This window comes from Juglans regia, chromosome 14 (genome assembly GCF_001411555.2).
Source record: "Juglans regia cultivar Chandler chromosome 14, Walnut 2.0, whole genome shotgun sequence".
NCBI classification, from domain to species: Eukaryota; Viridiplantae; Streptophyta; class Magnoliopsida; order Fagales; family Juglandaceae; genus Juglans; species Juglans regia.
Window position 1 is genome coordinate 19645129 of NC_049914.1, and position 19305 is coordinate 19664433.

General features: G+C 36.1%; 3 protein-coding genes and 1 long non-coding RNA gene across 5 annotated transcripts; 1 reads left to right on the plus strand and 3 right to left on the minus strand.

The window, feature by feature from the left end:
- Positions 1–3675: 3675 nt before the first annotated feature.
- LOC118344531 lies at positions 3676–5033 on the minus strand. The gene is made up of 4 exons (XM_035685485.1): positions 4639–5033; positions 4486–4545; positions 4316–4390; positions 3676–3896 (listed from the first exon to the last, which is right to left on the minus strand). Exons 1-4 carry the CDS (start codon positions 4933–4935, stop codon positions 3885–3887), a joined length of 444 nt encoding a protein of 147 aa, XP_035541378.1. The 5' UTR covers positions 4936–5033; the 3' UTR covers positions 3676–3884.
- On the minus strand, positions 4950–7116 carry LOC118344573 (protein FAR1-RELATED SEQUENCE 5-like). Its single transcript, XM_035685594.1, has 3 exons — positions 7104–7116; positions 5101–7011; positions 4950–4991 (listed from the first exon to the last, which is right to left on the minus strand). The coding sequence occupies exons 2-3, from the start codon at positions 6934–6936 to the stop codon at positions 4950–4952; spliced, it is 1878 nt and encodes a 625-aa protein (XP_035541487.1). The 5' UTR covers positions 6937–7011; positions 7104–7116.
- Positions 7117–8284: 1168 nt separating this feature from the next.
- LOC109014042 lies at positions 8285–9382 on the plus strand. Its single transcript, XR_004798342.1, has 3 exons — positions 8285–8495; positions 9035–9151; positions 9288–9382. It is a non-coding gene; the product is annotated as an uncharacterized LOC109014042 (long non-coding RNA).
- Positions 9383–14082: 4700 nt separating this feature from the next.
- LOC118344528 (auxin response factor 18-like) lies at positions 14083–18636 on the minus strand. Of its 2 annotated transcripts, none has more exons than XM_035685475.1 (5): positions 18086–18636; positions 16647–17881; positions 14753–15651; positions 14516–14581; positions 14083–14321 (listed from the first exon to the last, which is right to left on the minus strand). In XM_035685475.1, exons 2-5 carry the CDS (start codon positions 17724–17726, stop codon positions 14240–14242), a joined length of 2127 nt encoding a protein of 708 aa, XP_035541368.1. In that variant the 5' UTR covers positions 17727–17881; positions 18086–18636; the 3' UTR covers positions 14083–14239. The 2 variants fall into 2 exon arrangements, with proteins under 2 accessions (XP_035541368.1, XP_035541367.1); XM_035685474.1 differs by having other exon boundaries at positions 18007–18636.
- Positions 18637–19305: the final 669 nt, after the last annotated feature.

A 19305-nucleotide genomic window follows, 5' to 3' on the forward strand; every position in this document is an offset into this window, starting at 1 on the left:
ATTTAATTTTTTCAAATTCTAAAATAATAATATAATAAAAAATAATATTTTAATAATATTTTATCATCTCAATTTAGTTTAACATCCAAACACAATCCGGTCAAAAAACAAGTAAATTTTACAAGTGTGGGCCATCATGGTTTGAAGAGTCAAATAACAATTGGAAGGAAGAAACCGAGAAACCGTACAAAAACCACAAGATATCTACTCTTCAAAGGAATTGACCTCTTTGGTTCCTACTAGCAAAAAAAGCAATGTGAGAAAAACAGAGGCAGCTGCGTACATACACGGAACAAGATGTGAAAAAGATTTTTTTTTTTTCTTTTTTATCGGTTACTATTCATCATTTCATACTTACATTCTATGAAAAATATCTTTATATTCTATAAAAAAATATCATCATATTTTATAAAAAATTTATAAGTATAGATTATAAAAATAAATAATAACTAATGCATAATAAATTAGAAAAAAAAAAAAAAAAAAAAAAAGAAGTCTTGGAGCGCCGCACACATGGACGGAAGGAAAAAGAGTAACAAAAATGCTGGTTGCACCCGGGACGGGGGACACGCCGCGTACCCGGGTCCAACTCAGCATTATTGAAACGGTGCGTTTGCACCTTAAGTCAAACGGTGCGTTTGCACCTTATGTCTGTTTCAGGCTTAATGCTTTCTAAATCGAGTATACAACCCGCAACTAGCACCTTAGGTCTGAAGACGAACCCTAAAACACCCATGGAATCGCACGAAGAAATACGGTCTTCAGCTCGCACTACACCCATGAAATCGCACGAAGAACCCCAATCTTCAGCTCGCACTATAAACAGCTCCAAGCTTGCGGCGTGCTCCATTTCCCTACAAAGTTACGATGGGTGGGCATAAACTTCTCCTCAAACAATTTTGCCCACCAATGTGCTGCCAGACGAAACACGAAGGGAGTCACAGGTATCGAGTTTCTCTTGAACTAGATGGGTGTTCTCATTCTCTTGAATCCTCGATCTCATGGGTGTTCTCAAAATCACCCAATCGGTATGGGTTTAGTTTTGAATTTGTGGAAACCCTAACCGTAATTGGGAGATTTCGATTAGTCTCATTTATTTGAAATAGCATTTCATTTTTCTAGAAATATTGAATGTGCACATGATTATTTCTATTTTGAGAATCTGGAAACCCTAACCCTAACCCTAACCGTAAATTATATATTTGGAAACTCTCACTTATTCGAAATAACATTTGTTTTAGATTCAAAATTGCAACTAATTTATTTGATTTAGACAATATCAAATACATTTATAAGGAAATTGCACCCGGTTTATTTGATTTGGTAGTGTTTCTTCAGCCCATAACATCTCTCTCTGTTTTAATATAGTCATTAATATTGCACCATCTGTAGGCATTAATATTGCTCCAATTTCCGGCATTAATATAGTCTTAAAGAGAAATTTGCATATATGCACGTACAAATATAGCTCTGTTTCATGTTGATAATTTCATCATTGTCATAAAAAAGAATTGGTTTTTTTTGGTATTATAATTTGAAGAATGATATTAACATTGCTATGACTATAATTTCTATTTCCTTCCCTGGTTTTGAAGCCATTAGTAAAATTGGAGATATGATTATGCTAATTTAATGCGAGAATCCCGATAATTGTTATGCATTTGAGTGTTCAACTGATACCAACTGCTCAAATTGCTTTACTAGAAGAAGGTTCATAGCTATGTCTTAGAAGCATGGAAATAGGACAGTGTGCGTTCAAATAAAAGAAAAAATCCAAGAAAATGATTATGGCATATGCTGCTGATGTCCCTGACTCGAGGGCTGTTCATTCTTCAAGTGAAACCAGTATCTTCAAGTTGTCTCTGTATAAAAGAGGGACTCCTTTTATTAATGACTTGAACTTTTTTGTCTGTGTTTGCCCTTTTGTCAAGTGAAACTAGTATAATGCAGTAGGTAAAACAGACGTAGATTAATAACATTAATACTAACCTAATTGAGTACTATCATATTAATAATGCTTGGCCTTGAATTTAACTATAATGCAGTAGGTATAAACATACGTATATTTTACACCATTTCAATTTAACTATCATGTTTGTCTCAATTAGATTAAATTTAAGAATATCTCATCATTCACCACGGACTCTTCTTCATATTTTGGTGAACAAACTCTGTGTCGACCATTATGCTTCTGTGAAGTTGAAGCCCAATTGAGATACTCATCTACTGCAAAAAATCCAGGACGACCCTTCTTAGGGTGTCCTAAGTACAACACGAAGGTAACTACATTCATGTTCAATAAAATTTGTTAATATTATGTGCATCTAAGAAGTTTTGAAAAGATGTTTAAAATGATTAGGGATTACCATATTGTAAGTATTTCAAATGGGTAGAGGCGGATGAAGTAAGAAACTACGATCTTGGAGAAACTCATTATCAACTGTTAAGAACCAAGAAAGAGCTGGAGAAGATACTCGATGAGATCGAAAAGAGCAAGCTTGACCTCCGTAAGAGAGCGGATGAGATTGAGATGAGAGAGATGGTGCTATCGAATAGAAATGATGAGGTTGTGAACAAAGAGTTGGCACTTGTTGTTCGCGAAGCTAAAATAAGACGTTCATGCAAATTACTTCGGGTGTATTGGGCTGCCGCATTTGTTGTAGCATGTTACTTGGCTTGCAAATAAGTTACTTAAGATTAGTGATGGAAGTTAGTTGCTATGTATATATTCTTTGTTTATATGTTGGTTGGTGATGTTAGAACTTAGTCTGATGCAATAGTCTAATTCTATTTTATGTTAATGACTTGTGGAAGTAGCTACTTGTATCTGTGTAAGGGAATTTCATTCAGGAAGTACTTGCATTTTGGAAGGGAATTTAATTTTGACTTATGCAATTCGTGTAGTTTTTGTCATTATTATTGGAGCAAGTTGAATTAACAATCTGATCCCTGTTTGCGTAATATTGCACCATGTTGTTGGCCTTTTTTTTTTTTTTTTTCTTGACAATCATTTTGTAAGCAATTTCGCTATTTTTATAATACTTTTTTAGTCTTAAGTTATACATGGTCGGGACAATGTTGTGGCTTATCTCTTAAACAATGTTTCAGGTAACTAGATGCTTCCAGAAATTGTTTCTTATTTGAAATTTGGCATGCTTAGATCTCCTATGAACATTATCATTTCAGACCTAAAAAAAACAGAAAAGAAAGTATAAATGAGAACATAGAGGCATAACTGTAAGTTCCATCCAGTGATAATTTGTTTGGCTCAGTCCTTTCAAGAACCGAAAATGCAACAGGGAGACCGAAAGCTCCAGTGTTTTAACGACCGAAAGCTGCAGTGTTTTAAACTGGTTTTTTATTTTAAAAAGGAGAAGAAGAAACCAACACTTTTTGTGTTCCAATAAGTTACATGGATAAGCATTTATTGGACCATGGGACTATAAACTGGAGGGTTCAATCCTCCCTACTGGGGCTCTGATGCCTCTAATAAATCATGCCAAAATTCCTCCGTTGCATGCTATATCGTTTATATCAGAAGCTATATAGTTTGGGATCACAAAATAACAAAGTCACAATTTTGGGATCACAAAATAACAAAGTCACAATTTTGAGTAATAACTGTAAAAGACCTGAACTTCACACAAGTTGTTTCTACAACTACCAAAGGAAGAAGAAAAAAAAATATATAATAAAGATCATAACAGCAGCTGCAGCTCTCCCCTATTGGAAAACCACGACAATTGTTCCAAAAATGCATTACAAGTTTCACGAGTTGCTTGAAAGGTCTTTCGCAACAGCACCCCTTTCTGAACATGAGAACTTCCTATACACAGTTCTCATGCTTACTTTCGGCAGCTACAGAATGCAAGCTAACCAAGAGGTCAGCGCAACCCCTGTTACATGGCAAAGCAGATCAAACTTGTTAGAACAAGGAGAGAGTCAATATTAAAACTTAGTTCTTTGCCTGATTAAAACTCCCACATGATGCATATATCTCTGCTGAGTATTACAGTAAGAGGTGATATAACCCACTTTCGGCAGCTGCAGAATGCATATAACCCCAACTGATCACCCAACCCCTTCCCAGCCCGAAAAACACTATGACATTGCTCATGCACAAAAATTTATTTGGACTAAGGCATCGACACTAGTTGTAACTCAGATGTATACAACCAACATAAGAGGTGCAAATCATATATAATATATATGTATATAATAGACTTATGCATCGACACTATGACATTGCTCATGTACAAAAATATTCAGCATTGTCAATATTACTCTTAACAATTAAAAAGTGTAGAAATATTACACTTTCTTGACTCCCAATCATCCTTTCTCCGAGCTGGGTTCCACCAACCACATTAACGGATTTCTCTTGGACAAGCTTCAATAAATAAATAAAAAATCAATACATATATATAACAATTCAAATATATATTCCTAATATGTATGCACGTATCCAACATTAGAAATATCTACCTCTGATGGGCCAAATAAATTTCTGCACGTGTCTTGCCCTGGTATATCTCCGCCTTCTCTCTAATAAACAAGTACCATTTGCAATAAGTAAGTTTTTGCATTAATAAATTTATTGATATAAACATGTATATTTAAAGCTTCAATAATGAGTACCTGTTTCCGTTTCAATTCTGCTTTCTTTGTCTTTCCTTTAACTCTCCGCATATCTTTTTCCATTCTGGATGCTCTCCTCAGGGATGGGGGTCTGCCTTTCCCTCTGACAACTAATGGACTGAGTACTTGTTTTGAGCTACCCACTGTGCCTGTGTCATTTTGAGTACAACCAACATTCGAACCAGTGAGGGAAATCGATGGGGGTTCTTGATTCTCAGTATATAATTCAATCATTGCGTGTAACTTATGTGTGACATCCTCAGTATGTTTTTTTGAACCCGCTGCATGAGTAATCATTTGGTAACAGATTTTTAATAGACTTGCATATCTGGAAGCATCTGGCCGTTGATCCCCTGCGTCATAGCTGGTATCGATTAACGTGTATCTCCTTTTGATATCCTTCCTCCATCGGTCTAAAATGTACTTCTCTGGCAGGGATTTTATCCCGTTACATTTAAATACAGCGAGAATGTGCCTGCACAATATACCCCTCATCTGGAATAAACCACACGAACACTTAGCATCTGCATTTTCCTCACTAAAGTCCACAGAAAACGTAACAGACTTACTGAACTCTTCAACCCGAACTTCGTCCTCTATTAGATAGGTCTTTACTGCACCATCCCTCTTAAGTAACTCTGGATCCAAATCGATAATGCCAGTAAGTTGCATCTGAACTTCCCTAAATTTAGCATTTGTGTACAGTTCTTGAAATCTCTTCTCGATAGGAGATCTAGATATGCAAGGAATGGTAACGCTAAATGAATGGAAGTCCGCGTTATTTTCACTCTCAACTTTTTTTTTCAACGCACTATCAAACTGATCGACAAATTCTTTCAAGTTTGTTTTTGCATGAACATAGCCATCGAAAAAAGCATTCATGCTCTCGCTGCGTTGCGTTGTACTCATCCCAGCCCAAAAACAGTCCTTCAAGAATGCTGGCACCCAATACTCACGCTCAGTGTATAAACTTGAAAGCCAGGCGTTCTCATGCAACTTGTAAGAGGTGATAAAATGATCCCAACATTTCTCAAACTCATCAACAGTTTGTGTATCATACACACATTTCATCAATGCATTCTTCATCCCACTTTTGTAGGAAGCATAAGAGGACAGCTTCTCGGGAACTTTTTTCAGAATATGCCACAAACAAAGTCGATGTCGGCTTTCAGGAAAGACAATAGCAATTGCATTTTTCATCGCTCTGTCCTGATCGGTGATAATAGCTTTCGGAGCGATACCATCCATACACTGCAACCACGTCTGGAATAACCACACAAAGGTCTCTGTATCCTCACTGGAAATCAATCCTGCTCCCAACAGAATAGACTGCCCATGGTGGTTTACACCAACAAATGGTGCAAAGGGCATCCCATACCTATTTGTCAGGTATGTAGTGTCGAATGTCACCACATCCCCGAAATATTGGTAGGCTGCCCTACTACGGGGGTCTGCCCAGAAGACATTCCTTAACCTCCCGTCATCATCCAAATCAATCAGTGCAAAGAAACCAGGATTTTTGTACTGCATCCTACAAAAATACTCTCGAAGAGCTTCAGCACCACCTTTCCCAAGCCTTAGATGTCTTGCCTTGTCGATATAATTACGACAATCCTTTTCTAAAAATGGAAGGTTCTCGAATCCACCAGCGCCAACGACGAGAGATCCGAAACTCTTATTCATTCGGATCCCAGCCATATCATTTATATCTAGGACTCTTTTTACAGAGTCACTCACTTCTCTATTACATCGGAAGAAGCGAGATTTATTTGGGCTAAGGCCATGGTTATGGAGATTATTCACTGTTGTCAACCGGAACTTTCCATCAACTTTTAAGGCATTAACCTTTGCCTTACACTCTGTCTTTCCTGTTGGACGTGGTCTAGCGACATTCAATGTCCTATTCCGGGCCTTCCCACCACGGGCACAACCAAGGGTGGCATATCGGACAGTCCCATCATCCCCTTTATCAGTCCTTCTTATCATTACCCCAAACCCTGATTTCTTAGCATATTGCTTATAATAATCCATTAATTCTTCAAAAGAATTAAACTCCATTCCCGACTTTGGCTCTTCAATCATATCACCACCAACGTCATCCTCTAACTGCGGTGTCCCAACAATGCCTTCCTCAGTTTCTTGTAAATTTGGTCTATCTTCTTTGCTTTCTTCACCTATTCCAGAGGTACATGGAATATCAGTTTCTCTACATAGAGGTGCTTCCTCTGTATCATCTCCTCCACTCATAGCGGCGCTTGTTGGATATTGGCCGCCATCTGGATATGGCGGAAAAGGCATTGGCCAGCCAGGAAGTGGTCCGTAGTAACCAGCACTAGTGTAATCTACAAAGTACCGTGTACTTGATGGTATATCCTAACATGTTATTACACAAGTTATTTATGTATTTTGCAAATAATATCAACTCAACACAGAAATAAAGCAAATTTTTATAAAATATAACATACCGCGGTTGGGGAATTTGAACGAGATGGTGTTTGCAAAGATGAGTCTTCTTCCCCTTTTTCCATGCCGAGAGGAGATAAACTGCATAATTCCACGAATTATTTTTTCTTCTCAAAAATAAAAAAGAAAAAAAAAGATCAATAAAGCAATAAAGAAAAAAAGTCATGTGATTTTAGAGTTTGAACTCTCCACCATCTTGGAAATTTCCTGAACCGTTGTTGCCATAGAAAGAAGGAATAAAAAATTCTAGATTTAACTCAAAATTCATGTTTATTTGAATGAAAATAAACATGATGTCAAGTAGATAACTACGTTTCAGTATTTCTAGAGTTGATTCACTATTTGATCATTTCATGGATCTCTTTCAACATGATGTCACAGATCAAGCTGGTCCCTCCTGGCATTAAATCCTCACAGCTTTGGCCAGAAGGCATGGCAAGCTAATTACTGCACATACCAACAAAGCATTGCACAATTTTACTTCTTATCATGCATGTATCCAAACGGCTTATATATATATAATTTACACAAAAGGCTATGCTGTGGTTGGAAATATGAATAAACTAAAGAAAGAAACCAAAATGATGAAGAGCTGAATTCTAATGACCACTAACTAGAATGTAGTGAAAGGTATGAATAATAAATGTTTACTAGTTGTTGGTTTTTAGTGGGACCAATTGCATGGACTACGTGAGGATGAGGAATTAAAAACGAGATGTCATCTATCTTGAAAAATATTGAAATAAAACAAACATATATACATGTATATAACTAAAAAGCTTTAATATATAAATAAAAAAACGCACGTGCTATATCTATCTTTAGGTGTTCTTTTTTAAACAACTTGGATAATGGCAGCAAAGCCAGCAACACTAGATGACTTTCTGGGAGGGACCATCAATAGGGATTTGTCAAGAATTATGTTGGTCTTGTTTCCTTAAAAAAAAAAAAAAGCATATTTACAATAGATCATGCATGACGGATAATTTCTAGAGTTGATTCACTATTTCATCATTTCATGGATCTCTTTCAACATGATGTCACAGACCAAGCTGGTCCCTCCTGGCATTAAATCCTCACAACTTTGGCCAGAAGGCATGGCAAGCATTTGATTTAAATTGTGAATTTTAAAGGCTTTAAATCACTGATACAGTTAAATCAAATGCTTTCCCATTAACAACCTGAAAACAAATAAGTTGATATCCTGTAGTACTTATGCTATAAAGGAATAGCAGCTGGATTGCTATTACTGATTGCAGATGATTGCAACTGGCAGGTGAATGTTGTGAAAGGGTTGAAGTTATATGAAGACGTATTCACTGATACAGAGCTCTTTAAGTTGAATGACTTTGTTAATGAACTACGGGAAGCTGGACACCATGGAGAACTCTCGGGTGAGTTAAGGCCTTATCCTTCTGATTAAAGAAAAAAAATAAAAAATAAAAAATTGAAATTGACTTTCAATTTCATTTGTGATCGAAACATTGTCTTTAAGATAAAGCTAGTAAAATTGTCTCTTGAAGAGCCAACCTGAAAAGTTGGATTTGATACCTAGTTGAGTTGGATTGAGTTGAACTAAGGCCATATTAGGGTCCTGACCAGACGCAAAGAAAGAGTTTGAAGTTGAATATAAACCCATGTTTAACAATCTATCATTTTTATGGTGTAACTATTCATGCTAATGCCAATCCTGATCTTAATGTGTTTAATGTTTGAGGCCTTTTCATTAAAACAAAATTTTGTTTGAGACTGAGGGACCTTCTGGATTCAGTATCTTTCTTACTTCTTCGCAATTTTTTCGGAGATTACTCTTGGTTTTTTTTCCCTTGCCTTCTTTAACATGATGGTTGTGTGGAAAAGCTTGTCCTACAAACAGCTGGTAGTTTATGGGATTTTTTGTTTACGAAATCTTACTATCTTACGTAATCTACAGGTGAGACCTTTATTCTATTCAATAAACAGATGAAGGGAAACAAGAGAGAACTGATTCAGTTTGGAATTCCAATTTTTGGACAAATAACAGAGGAAGCTGGAAGTAACAATCAAACTAGTGAGACTTCTATAATCTAATAGATTTTTTTTTTTTTTTTTTGCCGTCCAACTTATGCTATGATCCATGAAATCACCATGACATACACCACTGCAAATTGTAAAAAAAGCTTGCTATTTGTGTTCTATGTTTACAGGCACGATAGAGCCAATTCCAGCTCTTCTCCAAGGTGTCATTGATCACCTTTTGCAGAGAAACCATTTCTATGGCAATGTGATATGGTCTACATGTGGATCCCAAACTGACAACTCTCTGTGTTCATGTGAATCATGCTAGAGTTTATATAGAACATGAAAACTCAGTGTTCGTGTGTTCAATAAAAAATCTCTGTGTTCATGTGAATCATGCTAGAGTTTATATAGAACATGAAAACTCTCTGTGTTCATGTGTTCTGTGTTCAATAAATTCCTGAGGGTATCGTTTCTTGAGGAATATACTATCACACTCAGTGGCGAAAAATATACAAAAATAGAAATAGAATACTAAAACAGAGAATGCTCATCTGGCCATGGAAGATGGAACACGATGCATAAAACATAAAAAAATAGAAAATATACAAAAGAATGCTCATACCCACAACTAAAACTTAGATGCATAAAACATAAAAAAATAAAAAATCAATAAATGCTCATCTGGCCATGGAAGATGGAACACGATGAAGAAAAATAGAAAAAAAATAAAACAAATACGGAATGGGTACGACGGCACTCACTTGAAACGAAGAACCCGCTTTTCTTTTCGCAGCAAAATCGTTTCAGAACTCGGAACCCACAAAAATGGTTTCTCTGCAAAATAATTTCTGTTGCTTTTCTTCTTCAGTGCGAAATGGTTTATGGGGCTTTTCTTTTCACCGCAAACTTCTTTCTGGTGCTTTTGTCTTCAGCTCAATTGGACCACGATGAAGAACGGCTATTGCGCAGAATGGGTTCACCGCAAAATGCTTTTTGCTTTTAGGCTTTCAGAAACAATTTTCGCGCTCGTTTCTCCCCTTTCCGTCTACTTCTTTCTGCTTTTTCTTTTTTTGTTTTAATATTTCGTATTCAAACTAAACTGACGTGGCTAACGCCACCTCAGTGGTTCCCCAACGGGTACCCGAAATACGGGTACCTGTAGCAGAACTGATATATATATATATATATATATATATATATATATTGATACACGCTGCCTTTGTGTTGACACACAATTTATAGTAAAACTCATTACAACTTTAAAAAAGCCAAAACACCAATAATTTCTTAACATAGTTTATGTGGAATGTTTTCACATTAGCATTGTGTTGGGTATGTAAAAAATAAACCCTACAGATAAATTTTTCATATACACACAAATATTTGGGTACGGGAAATAAATGTCATTCTTAACACCACCAAAAACTTAAGATTTTGGACAGAGTGCCATTTGATAGTAATTTAAGGATACAAAAATTTCGGTTTTAGCAAAATTACCCCAAAAAAAAAAAAAAGAGAGTTACAATTCCGATGCTTTCTAGGGATCGAGTGAAAGGCGGTTCAAACTAAAGTTTTGAATATCGTTTTATTGGCTGTTTTGGTCAAGGTATTGAAATAAAATATTTTGATATCGATATCATTTTGAGATAGTCTATATATAATAAATTAATTATATATATATAAATTATAGTTCAAAATAACATCAATACAAATTTTAAAAAGTTAAAACACATATTTATAAAATTCAATAATACTTCTAAGTTCTCAATCCAACTATTTAAAAAAATAATTACTCATCTTCATCACGAAAAAGGAAGTAGGGATTTGATTTTCAGTCCTCGAAAAAAGGGTATTAAAAAAACTTAAGAAAATAATATTCAGATGTGAGAATTGGAGTGAAATTTATGAAAAAGTTAGAATTTTTACATTAATTATAAAAAAATAATTTCGGCCAGTACACGAAAAATCGGCCGTTATTGATCGAAACGCACCGGTACGACTGGTATTTGACCCGAAACGAAACAAATACCTTTCCTATACCGATCACTACTTGGTACGATAAATACCGACCATATCGATTGATACGGTACGAAATTTAAAACATTGGTTGAAAGTATTTTGTACAATATTTAATTAACTGGTTGTGGTTTTTGCCAAGAAGAACTTCGATGATGGTCATTTTCAGAAGACTGCTTTTTCAAATCAACATGCATTTTAGGGCATAACTAGTTTCTGATTATTTTTTTAGCATTAAATAATATGTTTTGATTTATTTAAAAGAAAATTTCTACATGGAAGTTTTATACTACATACATCTATTTAATCAATATGTGATTTGTCATTTCTGTCATTTTATCTTAATGTTTAAATATGTATATGTTTAAATAGAATGACAAAAATAACAAATCACATATTAGTTTAGTTGGGCAGAGGTGTGTTATAAGGTTTTCTTATAGCATTTCTTTATTTAAAATAACTGCATATCCAAGTGAAACAAACCTCACAAACTTTGCGTTACTTGGAAAACTAAAAGACTCCTAATTTCAAAAGAAAATTACTAATTCAATTATATATATGGATATATTTATATATAGTAATGTTATATACATTTTTAGAATAGGCAAGTTTTGTACATTCCATTTGAAAAAAAGTAGGATCCATTATTAAAAAATAATTTTTTTACGTGAGTTCCATATTATCTACTTTTTTCAAAGAAAATGCGTGAAACTTACACATATTAAGACTGTAAATATCATTTCTTATATATATATATATATATATTTCAATTTTATAACTTTAACTTCAATTGCATATATTATTTAATTTTCAAAAATTATATATTAAAATATATATTTTTGTGAGTTAAGCATTTGGCCCTATATGCAATATATTTTTGCATTTTTGTTCGCATAATGGCCATAATTTGACAAGAGTATAGGTTAAACACATAAAGACATTAAGGTCCCGTTTGGATAACAAGATGAGATGAGATGGTTTTAGATAAAAGTTAAAAATTTAATAAAATATTATTAGAATATTATTTTTTAATATTGCTATTGTTTTTAGATTTGAAAAAATTAAATTATTTATTATATTTAAAATATTATTAGAATATTATTTTTTAATATTGCTATTGTTTTTAGATTTGAAAAAATTAAATTATTTATTATATTTTGTTTAAAAATTTAAAAAAATTATAATAATTATATGAGATGAAAAGAAATAAAATCGTTTTTTAATCCAAACCAGACTTAATTTTTTCCTAAAACTGCTACACTGTAAAGATGAAAAAACGCAAAAGTCTTGTGCCCTTTGTTTAAAGAATTCCGTGGGCAAGGCAGAAGATTAGGACAAGAATGAAAGGCCAGCTCAAGAAAGTCAAAAGAGCAAGTGACCATTCAGAACCCCAAAGCAGTTTGTACCAAATTAGCTTTTGCTTCCCCAATAAGTTAAAAACCATACTGCCTGGAGATTTCAGGACTACTAATATCAAAGCTTTCACATATATAAGTTGACTGTATTTGTTGTTTTTTCTTCTGTTTCTTCTTTAGTAGCATGCTCAAAGGTGGTTTGGTTTATTAATTAATTATTTTAATAGTCTTTGGGTTGAAAATGTTTTTATAAAGAACCTAAGATTAGGCTCCAAAATGATCTATTCATCCAAACTCAATTAGTTTAATAATAAAAAAAATGATGATACCGCGAATCGCCGGTATCATCATAGCAAATGATAAAAAGACACGTGGCACGAATGGTTATGACATGATAAGTACGTGCAATATCAACATTTTCTATTGCTGAACTAATAAACCATAGATCTCTGTGAGATTTTGTCAACCTCAAGGATCAGTTTGTGAAAAAGGTCAAATCCAGAGGCATCTGGAATTCTAGTATTGGCACGGCAGTCTTATTTTCATCCAGTTTCAAGAGGATGTCAGACAACAAGCAAGCAATGGCCAACTCAAGAAAGTCAAAGAGGAAGTAGTGCCATTCAGGAACCCAAATGCAGTGTTGTACCAAATTAACTGTGGCTTGAGAGTTCACAGGCTCTTGACTGCTTCCCCCGTGAAGTTAAAAGCAGAGGGAGATTTCAGGGCTATGAACATATATATATATATATATATATATTTTTTTTAATATTGGAAAATCTCTTCAGGGCAGCACTCTTCAAACCCACCCTATTTCAGGACTATTAATATCAAAGCTGCATGAACACTTTGGGTTTAGCATATTCACCTGAGGTTGCCATTGCTGATTCTTTAATAGCATGCTCAGAGGTAGTTCATTAATTAACTACTATACCAGTCCTTGGGTTGAAAAAAGTTTCATAGAGATCCTGGTATTAAGTTCATATAGCAAAACATTCATTCAGTAGTGCTATTTGAAGATCTTTTTACACTAAACACCATCCACACGGCATGATTTATAAGATTCAAGTTTTAAAACTTATCTTCCAAATCAAATTATGTCACATAGATGGAGTGTGGTGTAAAAACCTTCAAATAGAATTATTCTTACAGGATAGATGTCATATATAACCGATAATAGGACGCGTGTATATATTTGCTATCACTAAACTGCCCTGTGCCAAGTCAGCATTTTCCATCACAAAACTAACAACATTTGAACCAAGGAATTATTTTGATATTTGGACCTCATCTCATGAATCTCTATGAAATTTTTTCCATGACATTAACAAAGTGCCCGCCACTCTAACAAAAGGTGTAGCACACAACTTTTCAACCAAGGTAAGAAACTTGAAAGGGAACTTCACGTATAAAATGAATGGCATTTAGTTTCTAGGACTCATAGTAATGCTAGGGATGTGCTTGAAACAAATTCTTTTCGACCTATTTAAATCGGACACATGCATTGTGTCTCAAAAAGAAAGAGAAAGTAGAAGAGACGGATTCAAGGCAAACATAGACATGAGAAGTTCACCATAATGTTAATCACCAAATTTCAGCAAACGTGTAGACATTTAAAATTCAAAACAAACCAAGGCATCACCATAAAAAAAGAAAAAAAAAAAGATGAAGAGTTTCATTCCTGGTTTCTCCTAACTACATTTTGTAAAAGAAATACGCAATCTTCATGGTTTATTCAGTTTTTTCAACAAGAATCAAACTTCACACTATTAGGCAAATATGCTCAAGGGACCTGTCTTGTTTGATGCATCTAGTCCATTTTCAGCATTCCTCATCCCTGTAATCCACGTCCTGAAAAACAACATCAAAACACGAATCTGAAGAATGAATGATTATTGAACCAAAAAGTATTTGCAATTAATTATTTATGCTAGGGCGGGAAGTTAATCGTAAATGCCCTGAAAGACTTTTTCTAAAATGAGAAGGGACAGATTGCAAATAAAGAACCAGAGATCATAACTGCAAGATCCTTTTTCCCGGTTTACCTTCGAATATTGTTGCTGCCTGAATCTTTCAGAATAGTAAGTCTTTTTGCAGTTTTCAAAAAATCACTGCAATTCCAACAGAGGGAATAAGAGAAGACCAAAACTTATTTATATACCAACAAAGTGAGGGAAATATATTTAAGATGTCTAAGATTTTCAAAGGAAGAACTAACAAATCTTGAGGGCTATAAGATGATAGCGAAAAACAAAAGAAAATTAAGATAAAAAAAAAATCACCTGAATGGTTCATCTCCAGTTTGCTTGACAGCACCAGTTGCATCTTGGTAGAGCACAGGGCTTAGCATGTCTGATCTTTCTATTCCAAACATGTTGGCTAGCCTCCTGTACAGCTCTTCATAAGAATAAAAAACTGAGAGGTCAAGTGTGCGTCCCACATCCTCCGACTGCATGAATACCTTGCAATGACCGGTGTCCAGCCCAAGTTCAGTGTCTTGGAAACCCTGGTGCCATGAAGATCCAGCACTTGATGATTTTTCTGGTGAAAGCTGCTCAAGCGTGGATCCTGAACCATCAGAAAGAAACCTCACTTCTTGATTCTCATCTGATGTATTTTTCCTGTAAAGAATTTGTGAGACTTTGTCATTAGAACTCCGAGAGATCTGCTGCTCAGTGAGTATTGGTTGACCGAAAAGTAAAAACTGGTGTCTTTTCACATTATCCGATTTCTCCAAATTCTGACAAGAATTTCCTATGGTCAGCAAGCAAGATAAGTTTTCATTGCTGTTTTTGTCGCCTTCCAAGATGCCATTGCAAGTTCTTGAAGGTATTTTCAACCGCTGGACATTGGCTGGAAACAGCCCTGACTGCAGTTTGTTGTTAAAGTGGAGATCTGATAAAGATATTCCAAATTGAGCATGCCTGGCTCCCTGTATGCCTGCAAGAGTGTTATCGGATGGAAAACACAAGGGGCTGCTGGGCCTAAGGGGGTTGCCTGAAATTGATGGCAGTGGAAATTGGCCATCGGGGGGAAAGTCTGGGTGTTGCAGGAGGTGCAATTTTTTTCTTGGTGGTAAGAAGGGTGAGAGATGGGTGGTGGGAATGTGTGATACCAGTTCAACCAACCATGGGCTGACACACTTCACGTTATGTAGCAAATCTGGCTCATCCCATGTCACCTGAAATGTTGTTAACAAGTAGATATGTAAGCAGAAAATACTAGCAGCAGGATGGATTGAGGTCAGGCTTTGCGTAACATGTTAGATACTTTTCTTAAATCTGATTAAATGCTGTTGTGTAGAATTACATTATGTATAGCTACAAACTGTGGCCTTTCTTTTACTTACCCCACCCCCTTCCCCCAAAATTTCTGTTTTTTCTTTCTTGAAATCAGAGTTTGGAAACAAGGTTCATCCTAAGAACACTGATTTTATATTCTACAGAGGGATGGGAATCAAAAGATACACTATTTGAATCCCTCTAGGTGCACAACAAGCACAAGTTTGACATGAAAAATTAGTCTGCCATTTATCCCACTAGGAATTTTTGACGTCTGAATATTTCTACCAATTCAAGAGTAATAATAGAGAAAGCAACGTGTGTACTTAATTTTAAATGTTTAAACAAAGCATCATAAATTGTCTGCAGGTTCTTCAACTGCCCTATGTAAAATTTTGGGTCTTACACTTGTACAGTTGCATGTGTCCATTACACAATAAACATCATACTTGGCAACATTTATATACTAGATCTGCAGTATCACAAATGGTTTTACTATGCAGCCAGAAAATTAGGTATATGGTTTCTGATAGACACAGAAAAACGTGAAAATTTATAGATAGTGTCGCAAAGAAGTATCCTACAAAGCCAAGATGCACTCTGCTCGGCTCAACGGTAATATTAGAGCAAGCATTCCACAAACCTGAATTAAAGTTCAGGAGACCTCAGATTCTAGAGTAACACGAACTGACAAAAGGCAAGTAGCCTAAGAAATGCGATCAGAAAATATCCAAGTTAATAAATGTCATTCAACCCAACCAACAAACGTGATCAAAAGCTGAGTGCCAAAGAAACATAATAAATCTAACATATTTCTAAGAGGATACACATTCAACAACCAACATAATTCCAAATTCTTCAACAAAGCGATAAGAGTAGTAGAGGAATACAACACCTGAAGAAGCCTCCAGGGGGAATTAGGCCAACGTAGGGGATCAGAAACCTGAACAGAAGCTATGGTTCCCATGAACCAGCTTATCCGGGAAGAATCCTCAGTTTCAAATGCCATCTTAAACCTCATCCCAGAGCACCATTGCATCCTCATCGCTGCCTTCACAGCCGAGGCCTTAACAAAAAATTCCGGCGTGCTTGCCCTGGGATAATATGTAACCTCAAATGGCTGCCCTGCAGCAGCAAGAGCGACTGCTTCAGTAACCGATTCAGGCCTCACCTTTCCTTTTCTTCTCAAATTGCCACTGGGACTTGAATTTCCGCCACCATTTCGCATTACTGTGTTGTCCTCCCTCAAAAGCACTGAAAATCCACCATATGGTGAATCAGTATGGCAGGGACCGGAGTTCCACCCAGATGGGAACTCTGGAGATAGTCCATTCCCCCTCTTGGCTCGCCGAATACCGATACAAAGATCACCATTTTCAGCTCTCAAGAACACAACGGAGTCCCCTGCAACCAGCTTCTTGTGGTTCACGAATGTGCTCCACCCAGTCGTCAACAGATGCCGGCGCGGCGTCCCTCTATAAATATGCCTAAATTTCCAGGCCACGCCGTGAACATCCTTGGCAATCACTGTCTGAACCGGTGGATCCGCCGTGTAATCCAGTCGCGGAAAGATCGTCTCGGCGCAGTACCTCGGAACCGAGAAACCGCCACCGTTGTTGGCGTCTGATTGAGTCAATGTCTTCGCGAAGGAAGCGGGCTTCTCTGGATTCTCAGACCCACCTGACCCTAGAACACGATCGTCATCAAAGCCAAGCTCAGAGTTTCTCATTGAAACCAATCTGATCTTGGCGAAAACCTCATCGGTGTCAGGGTCAGCCAAGAACTTCACGGCCACAACTCGGCAAGGAATGAAAGCAGGGATTCTGGGTAGGGCGGTGAAATCGACGTGGGCCTGGGCGTGCTCGGCGTGGCCTTGAGGGAAGTAGAAGACCTTGGAGTTAACCGGAGGCATCTGGACCATACCTCCGGCGCAGGCGTGCCATAGCTGAGAATCCAAGCACTTCTCTGCCTCCATTCTTAGAATGCGAATTTTGAGAGTTGAAAATCAGCGATAAAACAAAACAGGCTCTTTTATGATTATTATACTGGAATTTTTTTCAAGGAAATAAAGGCTTCTACTCCACAGCTCTTGAAGAAGCTCCAGTCTATAACTCAGTATAACAGTAAATGCTGCGAGCAACCGAAAAAATATCAAAAAAACAAGTTAAGCATGCATAAGAAGTGAACCATTTCATTAAATTCACACCGTTGGGTGAGGGCTATGGTTCTATGAAAATAAAAGTCCACTTTTTCACCTTCTTTTCTGAGCATTAAAATCAAAAGATAAGCGGCCGGAGACTCTTTACAGAGACTCAAAGACTTTGGAAGAGAGACCTTTTTTGCACTTTTTGAACCTCCAAATTAGCTAAAAAATAGATGGTAAGCGCAGTCTCCCTCGAAAGGCCTCTATCGAAGTTTGGAAGTTTTCACAGATGGAGCTTTACTGCACATTTTGTCTTGATGACAGATATTTCTTCTTCTCCGATCAATTTCAGGATTCAGACGCTCCGAGAAAAATAAATGACAATACAACAGTTTTACAAAATACTTGAAATTCAGAAGACCTTCCAGAGGAATGATGAACTTTGGTAACAACGTCTGCCCGTCTGGTAAACCTTCAACTGTTACAGCAACAACAGTTCAAGCAAATACGAAAAAAAAGCGAAAAAGAATCAGCTTTGCAGGTTTAGTTTGCTATTTTTCAATTGAAGAAATCTGCAGAATATGATTTGATTCGATTGCAGTGACTTCGTTCATGCACGGGCAGGAAGGGAGACATTAATATCATCGATCGTATACAGTACGGCATGACAGACCCCAATGCACGGCACGCTTCAGAGCAATAAAGATCAGCGCATATGTATATATATAATATATATATATATATCAGCAGCATTAATCTCTCTCTTACCCAGATTTTTGTTCTTATCTACTGTTTGATTCCAATCTCAAAAAAGCAAGACTATCGTCAGAACAGAAACAAATCTTAAAATCAACCAGATAACAATTGTTTTTTGAAACCTTAAACCTCGACATCATATCACGATTTTATGAAATATCGCGGTTAACTAACCGTGGTTCTCCATACGGATTAGGCAGCCCCTGGTTTCAACGGGGGTAGATGATAAGAACGTGGACTAGACGCGAGTGAGAGCGTGAGTGGGTGTCGGCGATCTTTTGGTCGGGTTGGCGAGGAGGTCGTGGAAGCATTAACGTGGTTCCTTTGTTTTTTAAGAAATTAAAAAAAAAACTAATATATTAATATTCATTTCTTTAATTAATAAATAAAAAATAATTAAAAAAATAAATTAAATATACGAGTAGTCAAAATAATAAGACAAAATAGAAAAACATACTAACATTATTCTTTTCTTTTTTGTTAGTGTCCAAAAGCTAAAGACAACTCGTAAGCGATTGTTTGACTGTTTGACACTAGGAACTTTTAGGGGTAGCAACTAGTAATACGTGGCATGATCTATAAATCTAATACAAATACGATACAAAATTAATAGGATCGGATTTGATGTTAAAGAGTTCGAGTCAAAACGGATGGC

Excerpts from the sequence above, each read along its gene's own strand:
- LOC118344531 (XM_035685485.1), bottom strand. The coding sequence starts at position 4,935 with ATGATTACTCATGCAGCGGGTTCAAAAAAACATACTGAGGATGTCACA. Across the intron at positions 4,546-4,638 it reads CAGAATTGAAACGGAAACAG|AGAGAAGGCGGAGATATACC; the intron begins GTACTCATTATT and ends CTTGTTTATTAG. Across the intron at positions 4,391-4,485 it reads ATTTATTTGGCCCATCAGAG|CTTGTCCAAGAGAAATCCGT; the intron begins GTAGATATTTCT and ends TATTTATTGAAG.
- LOC118344573 (XM_035685594.1), bottom strand. The coding sequence starts at position 6,936 with ATGCCTTTTCCGCCATATCCAGATGGCGGCCAATATCCAACAAGCGCC. Across the intron at positions 4,992-5,100 it reads TGTGCAGGCACATTCTCGCT|GGGATCAACGGCCAGATGCT; the intron begins GTATTTAAATGT and ends GCTATGACGCAG.
- LOC118344528 (XM_035685475.1), bottom strand. The coding sequence starts at position 17,726 with ATGGAGGCAGAGAAGTGCTTGGATTCTCAGCTATGGCACGCCTGCGCC. Across the intron at positions 15,652-16,646 it reads CCCCCTGGAGGCTTCTTCAG|GTGACATGGGATGAGCCAGA; the intron begins GTGTTGTATTCC and ends ACAACATTTCAG. Across the intron at positions 14,582-14,752 it reads ACTGGAGATGAACCATTCAG|TGATTTTTTGAAAACTGCAA; the intron begins GTGATTTTTTTT and ends TTGGAATTGCAG.